The sequence below is a fragment of the Phascolarctos cinereus genome, unplaced genomic scaffold, assembly GCF_003287225.1.
Source record: "Phascolarctos cinereus isolate Bilbo 61053 unplaced genomic scaffold, phaCin_HiC Scaffold_726;HRSCAF=1367, whole genome shotgun sequence".
NCBI classification, from domain to species: Eukaryota; Metazoa; Chordata; class Mammalia; order Diprotodontia; family Phascolarctidae; genus Phascolarctos; species Phascolarctos cinereus.
This window is the reverse complement of record NW_027556098.1, coordinates 181,121,496-181,130,467: the sequence shown is the minus strand read 5'-3', so window position 1 is coordinate 181,130,467 and position 8,972 is coordinate 181,121,496. Positions and strand designations below refer to the sequence as shown.

Below are 8,972 nucleotides of genomic sequence, written 5' to 3'. Positions count from 1 at the left end.
GCTGTTCTAATTTGCTTACCACATCACCATTTATGTCTAAATCTTTTTATCATTTTTAGCTTATCTTTGCATACGTTGTGATATATTTTTCTGTGCCTAGTTTCTCCCAAACTGTTTTTGAGTTTCCCAAGCAGTTTTGTCCAATAGTGAGTTTTTGCCCCCAAAGCTATATCTTTGGGTTTATCAAATGTTGGGTTACTATGGTTATTTGCTACTGCGTATTTTGTATCTAATCTATTCCACTAATCTCCCTCTCTAGTTGAGGCAATACCAGATCATTTAGATGATTATCACTTTATAATATAATTTGAAATCTGGTACTCTTAGACCACCTTCCTTCACATTATTATTATGTTAGGTTATACATGTGTAGTCATGCAAAACATTTCCACTTTAATCATGTTGTGAAAGAAAACAGATAAAAAAAACCTCAAGAAAAATAAAGTTTAAAAAAAAGTATGTTTCGATCTGTATTCAGACACCATCAGTTCTTTTTTCTGGGGATGGATAACATTTTTCACATAAATCTTTCAGAGTTGTCTTGGATCATCGCATTGGTGAGAATAGCTAAATCATTCACAGCTGATCATCTTACATTATTGTTACTTTGTACACAGTGCATTTCACTTTGCATCAACCCATGCCAGTCTTCCTAGGTTTTTCTGAGAACATTCTGCTCCTCATTTCTTATAATACAATAGTATTCCCTCATAATCACATACCACAACTTGTTCAGTCATTCCCCAATTGATGGGCATCCCCTCAATTTCTAATTCTTTGCCCCCAGAAAAAAGCTGCTATAAGTGTTTTTGTACATACAAGTCATTTCCCATTTTGTTGTTTTTATTCCTTTTGGGATACAGACCTAGTAGTGGTATTGCCAGGTCAAAGAGTATATATCGTTTTATAGCCTTTTGGGCATAGTTCTAAATTGCTCTACAGAATTGTTTAATTAGTTCACAACTCCACCAACAATATATTAATTTCTCATTTTTCCTATGTGCCCGCCAATATTTGCAATTTTCATTTTCTATCTTATTATACAATCTAAGAGGTATGAGTTACAACCTCAGATTTGTTTTAATTTTCACATCTCCAATCAATAGTGAATTAAAGCTTTCTTTTTTCCATATGGCTATAGCTAGGTTTGATTACTTCATCTGAAAACTGTTCATATATTTTGATCATTTATCAATTGGTGAAGGGCTCTTATTTTAATAAACTTGATTCTCTATATGTTTGAGAAATTAAGCCTTTCTCAGAAAAAAAACTTGTTCAAATTTTTTCACAGTTACTATTGCTAACTGTCTTTCCCTCCATCCTATTACCCTTCCCCTGTTTATTTTATTCTTTCTCTTCTTTCACCATGTCCTCCTCAAAAGTGTTTTGCTTGTGACTACTTCCTCTACCAATCTGCCCCCCCCTCTCCTCTGCTTCCTTCTCTTTCCTCTTCCCCTCCTACTTTCCTATAGGGCAAGATAGATTTTTATACTCAATAGAGTGTATATATTATTCCCTCTTTGAGGCAGTTGTGATGAGAGTAAGGTTCACTCATTCCCTCTCCCCTCTCCCCTCTTCCCTTCCATTGTAAAGGACTTTTCCTGCCTTTTTGTGTGAGATAATTTACCCCATCCTACCTCTACCTTTCCCTTTCTTCCAGCACATTCCTCTCTCAGTCCTTAATTTTATATTTTAAGATATCATCCCTTCATATTCAACTCATACCTGTTCTCTTTGTGTGTATATATATATGTATGTATGTATGTATGTATGTATGTATGTATGTATGTATTCTTTCTAACTGCTCTCATAATGAGAAAGTTCCTATCAATTACAATTATCATCTTCCCATGTGGAAATGTAAATAGTTTAACTTTATTAAGTCCTTTATGATTTCCTTTTCCTATTTACCTTTGTATGCTTCTCTTGAATCTTATATTTGAAAGTCAAATTTTCTATTCAGCTCTGGTCTTTTCATCAAAAATACTTGAAAGCCCTCTATTTGTCCTCTTGGTGGATTATACTCAGTTTTGCTGAGTAGGTAATTCTTGGTTGTAATCCTAGCTCCTTTGACATCTACAATGTTATATTCCAAGCCCTTTGATTCTTTAATGTAGAAGCTGCTAAATCTTGCATTATCTTGACTGTGCCTTCATGATACTTGAATTATCTTTTTTTCTTTTTCTGGCTGCTTATAGTAGCTTCTCCTTGACCTCTGAATTCTAAAATTTGGCTAAGATATTCCTGGAAGTTTTCATTCAGCCTCATCTGAGGCTGGCCCTCTCTGCAAGTAATAATCAGTAAATTCTTTCAATTTTCATTTCTCTCTCTGGTTCTAGGATATAAGGGCAATTTTCCTTCATAATTTCTTGATATATGTTGTCCAAGCTCTTTTTTTGATCATGACTTACAAGTGTTTTTTCTCAATCTGAAGTTAATTAAACCACTCCTGTTTGCCTACACACACCTCTGATCTGCTTTGTTTGGCTCTGGCTACAGATTAGAGGCTAGTTCTGATCTAGTTAACATATGTTTGTAGGAAGAGTAGGAAGAGGGAGAGCTGGAATTCTGGCTGTTTGGTTAATCCCATAAGAATAAAGTCTGTAACATGGAATGATTCCCTGCTTCTATTGTCCCCTGAAAGTTAAGGTGGGAATCTGTGGACATAGAAAAGAAGAATCCTAAGCAAAGATGACTATTTGCCAATGTCTGCTGACCTAAGGAATTACAAATTACATATTTTCTTCTTTTTGTTTGTTTGCCTTCCTCTCTCTTCTTTTCTCTTTTATTCTATGATAAAGAATAGTTATTTGGATGGTGTGGGAAGAAGAGTTTTCTTGGGAATTCTAGATAATCTAAAATCTAGATATATCTTATCAACATTATTTTCATAAAAAATAAAAGCATCATTCCCAAAAGAAGTCTATTCCATTTTATGATATTTTCATGGAAAAAAATGTGAAATGCTGGAGGAAGCAGCAATAAAATATTTTTTAAAGGTCCCCTCTACCTCTGAGAGATATATAGAAGTGTGAAGTGATTGCTATGAAAGATTGCCAGGGGCATCTTTCAACAAAGAAAGTAAGCAACTAATATGCAAATTATTCTTTTCAAAGTTGCCTGGGGCCACCAAAAATTTACTTATCACAGACAGGTTTGAACCTAGGTTTTCTTGACTCTGAGCCTGGCGTTTTCTGTCTCAGTGACTCTCATTTTGAAATTCTCATTGCTCCCATAGGAATACAAGCCCAAATTATCACTTTTTTGAACTATTATAAAAACCTCTTACTGGCCTTCCCTACTGCACTCTCTCTTCCCTCCAATGAATCCTTCATATAATAATCACAATAATCGTTCTAAGCATTGATCTGTTCATGTTGTCATTCTTCTCAAAGGTCATTAGTGATTCCACATTGTACAATAAGTGAATTTCAGATTGCTTTGTCTGGCAATCAAGGTCATCCACAATTTGGAGGCACTTACCTTTTCAAGCTGAATTACTATTTTCTGATATGCACCTTAATATTCATTCATTATTTCTCTCCATCATCAATAAACATTTATTCAGTAGCTGCTATTTATAGAGCACAGCAGATATTGTGAAAATTTATGTAAGGCACACAGAATTAATCAATCAACCAACAAGTTTTTATTAAGTACTCACACTATGTGACCTGCACACTAGGTGACAGGAGCTGGAGATACAAGTACAGAAAATAAAACAGTGCCTACTTGAAAGGAGCTAGTCCTTGATCTCTCATAAGCTTCTACTCTAGGAGGCATGAAAATCATTGAGAAAACCTGGTATCTAAATCTGTGACATAAAAGTCCAATGAAATAAAAATATACAAAATTGTCATTTACAAAGCCATTCTTTAATTCTAATAACTTCTGATAGAAAAAGACTTTTACCACATTAGCATGAATATCCCAGCACTCATTTAACTCAAATTCTCTTTAAATAGATCATGATATATAAACATAGCCATAAGCATAACTATAATCGATCAACTTTTCAAATCTCTGTTTTTCCTTTGTCATGTTTATATGTAAATCAATACTTCAGAAAGCTATAATTCCATCACCCTGGATCCAACTCCAGTGACTAAAATCACAGCTCCTTTGTAACTTGAATCAGTGGTGGGCAAGATAGGCAACCATATAAAGTAAAACTTGTAGGTGGTGTAATAAGGCATCTTTTAGGATTACTTTGTTTTATAAAAACAAATCTCTCTATTTAATGTCTGTTTATTTAATGTCTCTTTATTTGCTCATTTCATTGAGTGTTGTTCCTCTGCTAAAACAAATTCTCTTTTGAAGGTTTTTGGAAATTTTTATTCTTTAGGGTATTGTTATTATAGCTTTTGAGTATGATATTGGGTAGATCCTTCCCTAAAGTTCTTTTCTAATGCATCATAACATTGTAGAGATTACTCTGAGTTCTTAATGGATAAGCAAGTAGAATTCAATTATAGAAAGGTATTAATAAGAAGGAAAAACTTTGATCGTAAGCCTAGTCACACACTGCCTGTGGCACCTGAGTACCAACTTGTTTAAGCTGTTGATAGCCACATCTAGAGTTAGAAAGACTTGAGTTCAAATATGACTTCAGACACTTATTAGCAGAGTGATCTTGGATAAGTCAATTAAATTGTGTCCACCTTAGTTTCCTCATCTGAAAAATGGGGATAATTATAGTATCTATCTTTGAGGGTTATTTTTATGATAAAATGAGATATTTTTAAAGTATTTTATAAATTGTAAAGTTCCATGGAAATGTTAGCTATAATTACTATTATTGCTAATTTGAGCACAGAGTGTGTATTTCTCAGGCCATAAAAGCTTTCAAGAAAATTATCTCTCAACATGTCAGTTAGCCAATTAACAATAACAAGTGTCCACTCCATGCCAGGCATTATGTTAAACACTAAGGATATAAAGAAAGTTAAAATATAGTACCTGTTCTTGAGAAGCTTACAATGGAAGGAAATAGACAGTAAATAACTGTACATAATCAAGTTATCTACATGGTAAATGGTAGGAAGTCATCAGAGAAAAAGCCATAGAATTATGAGAGATCAGTAAAAGCTTCCTATAGAAGGTGCGATTTTAGCTAAGACTTAAAGGAAGACAAGGTAGCAAAGATGTGGAAATGAGAAAGCTCAATATTCCATGCATTGTGGATGCCCAGAGGAAATGCATAGAATCAGCCAGGAGATGAAGTGTCTTGTTTGAGATACAGCAAGGAAGCCAATGTCACCAGATCAAAGAGTATGTGGTAGGATGTAAGGTGTAAGAAAAACAGAGGGCAGAGGATGGACAGGTTATGAAGATCTTTGAACACCAAACAGAGAATCTCACATTTGATCTTGGGGTGATAGGGAACCACTGGAGTTTGTTAAGCAGGAGGTGATATGGTCAAACCTGTATTACAGGAAGATCATTTTGACAAAGGGGAGGAGGATAGAGTAATGCAGTAGAGGGAAGAAACTTGTGGCAGGCAGAACAACTAGCAGTTTATTGTAATAATACAGGCAAAGGCTTATGAAAGCATGCTCCATAGTGGTGACAATATCAGAGAAAAGAAGAGGCCATATGTCGGGCAGCTACGTGGTGCAGTGGATAGAGCACCAGCCCTGAAGTCAGGAGGACCTGAGTTCAAATCTGGCCTCATAACAAACACTTGATACTTACTAGCTGTGTGACCCTGGGCAAGTCACTTAACCCCAACTGCCTAAAAATAAAAAAAAAAGAAGAGGCCATATGTGAGAAATGTTATAAAATAAAATCTGAAGGGTCTTGATGATTTAGTGGATATGAGAGTGAAAAAGAGCGCAGAAGGTATGGACTGGAGTCAGTGAAAACAATCCTCCCAGGCAGTTCTATGGGTTGTTCCTGTTCCCCTCAACTCACTGCCCTCCTGCATCCTTTCACCGTAGGAATTGAAGGATTCTTCTTATATAACATAGTATCTCTTATTCTTTAAATCCTCTTTGGTCTTTGTTTCACAATTGGGTTTAATTGTTTGAGTTTTCCTCTCTTTCCCACTATTACCATAAAAACCCTCAAATAGATCCAATATTTGTTTTTAAATAAATTTACTCTTCAATTAAATATAATTCAGCAAACATCTTTGCCTTATTTATTTTTTAGTATTTTATTTCCCCCAGTTACATGTAAAAACCATTTTTCACATTTGTTTTTAAAATTTTGAGTTCCACATGATCTCCCTTCCTCCTCCCTCCCTATCCTCCCTCATTGAGAAGTCAAGCAATTCAATATAGGTTATACACATGTAGTCATGCAACACACATCCATAATAGTCATGTTGTGAAAGAAAACAGACAAAAAAAAAGGCTCAGGAAAGATGAAGTTTAAAAAGTATACTTCAATCTGCATTCACACACCATCAGTTTTTTTCTGTGGGAATGGATATAATTTGTCATCATAAGTCCTTCAGAGTTGTCTTGGATCATTGTATTGCTGAGAATAGCTAAATCATTTACAGGTGATCATCTTATGATATTGCTGTTACTTTGTGCACAGTCCATTTCACTTTGTATCAGCCCATACAAATATTTTCAGGTTTCTCTGAGAGCATCCTGCAAATCATTTCTCATAGTACAATAGTATTCCATCATAATCACATACAACAACTTGTTCAACCATTCCCCAGTTGATGCAGCAAGCATTTATTAAAGACCTATCGTATATTAAGGTGGGAGGAATATAAAGAAAGATGAAATAAGCATTTGTATAGCAATATCATCAGAGAACTTGGAAGGATTTCTATCTTGTTCAGCCCTCCAATTTGAAACTTAGGCAAAGACATTATCACCACCCTTCTGTGAGAGCAGAGCGTTGAAATAATTTGAAATACAATATGCAACTGCAACTGAGAAGAAGGGGATATGAAGGCATAGTTATGGAGTGGGAGGCTATATGCACATAAAGGTAGCCAGTGAAGGACAGAAACACACATCAGCAGTGACAGAGAATCAAGGCATGTACTTGCCTTAATTATAATGTTGTCTAAGATAAGGCCTGTTCTGGAGGGGAATCTCTACTGTCTAAGAAGAAGCAAAAGAAAAGCCAATAGTATAATGATCTTCAGATTAGCTATTTCCTATGTGGACTTTGAAACATTCTGCTCTTTATGATTTTCCTTAATGCATCCTTCACATCCTTATTCCTTAAACTGTAAATTAAAGGGTTCAGCATGGGGATCACTGTGGTATAAAACACTGAGGCTGCTTTCTCCTGGGCCACACCATTAGAAGTTGGTATATAATACATGACCAAAATGGAACCATAAAAAACAGAAACAGCTGCCAGATGGGATCCACAGGTGCTAAAGGCTTTATAACGGCCCTTAGTAGATTGCATATGAAGAATATTCAACAGAATGAAAGTGTAAGAGATCCAGATTAGCAGAGTTGTAGCCAACAAATTAAATCCACCAACAATCATCACCAAAAGCTCGTTGAAGTAGGTGCTGGAGCAGGAGAGCTTCAGAAGGGGAAGAATATCACAGAAGTAATGATGGATAACATTGTCCCCACAGAAGGAAAGTCTGGCTAAGCAGCTTGTATGAGCAATGGCCCCAATGCCCCCCATTATGTATACACCTGCCACCAGCAGGGAGCAGAACCATGGCACCATGGTGACATTATAGAACAGGGGTCTGCAGATGGCAACATAACGATCATAGGCCATAGTTGTCAGCATGTAAACTTCAGCAATCACAAAGAAGAGGAAGAAAAAGAACTGAGCCACACACCCTGGATAGGAGATGATGTTCTTCTCTGATATAAAGTTCTCCAACATTTTGGGTGTAATGACAGAGGAGTAGCAGAGATCTATGAATGACAGATTACTGAGGAAATAGTACATGGGAGTATGAAGCTGAGAACTGACCCAGATTAATAAAATCAAGCTGAGGTTCCCCACCATGGAGACTAAGTAGATTCCTAGAAACAAAAGGAAGAGTGGTATGTGGAGCTCTGTTTGGTTTGTTAAGCCCAAGAGGATAAATTCTGTCACAATGGTGTTATTTCCCATTGCCATTCTCCTCAAATAATTTGGTTGGAAATCTGCAAAGATGTGAGAGAAACATCTTAGTAACAAAAATGATTTTTATGTTCTGTCCCTATTGCTTTTTAAGTCTGTCTTTCCCCTCTCCATCTGTCTCTGTCTGTCTATCTTGTATACCATACACTGCTCCCCTTTGTTTTTATTTATCATACAAATGATTAATGCCAATTTATCAAAACTTAGACTAAGTATTGCATCTGATGAACCTATTCATAGAATTAAAGAACTGGAGAATTGAAAACCACTTTATCTTGGCATGTCTAATTTAATGACCATGTAGTGGAATCTCCTCTACAACAAGGGATTTTGAAAGTTAAATGGGGCAAAAGCGGAAAAACCACAAAAAGTCCAAACCTCTGAAGAAAGCAGTTATAGCAGTTATGGTCTAATAAAGTCAAGCAATTACCAGAAAGCATAGGGCTTGGTCAGTGTGACCTAGGAACTGTCTGGCCTCAGAATAAACTTTATAATGAGGTAATAAGTTCCCCTTGATTAGGGTATCTGGGCAGATGTTGTTTGACTATGCTGGGATTGGTAGTTGTTTTTAGAGGATATTTAAAGCATGAATTAAGGACTTTTCCTCATGACTTCTACAATCCTTTTTAACTGTAAGACATAGTCTATGCTTTTATCACAGATGTAAAAGCTAAATATCAGCTTAGAAATCTTCTATTCCAGGGCAGCTGGGTGGTGCAGTAGATAGAGCACTGGCTCTGAAGTCACGAGGACCTGCATTCAAATCCGCCCTCAGACCAAACACTTGATACTTATTAGCTGTGTGACCCTGGGCAAGTCACTTAACCCCAATTGCCTAAAAAAAATTCTTCTATTCCAACCTCCTAATTTTACAGATGTTGAAGTATATAAAGGATAAGCAT

At 35.9% G+C, this 8,972-nt stretch overlaps 1 protein-coding gene across 1 annotated transcript; it reads right to left on the bottom strand.

The window, feature by feature from the left end:
* Positions 1-7,119: 7,119 nt before the first annotated feature.
* Positions 7,120-8,070, bottom strand: LOC110207130 (olfactory receptor 8D1-like). The gene has a single exon (XM_020984712.1). The coding sequence runs from the start codon at positions 8,065-8,067 to the stop codon at positions 7,120-7,122; it is 948 nt and encodes a 315-aa protein (XP_020840371.1). The 5' UTR covers positions 8,068-8,070.
* Positions 8,071-8,972: the final 902 nt, after the last annotated feature.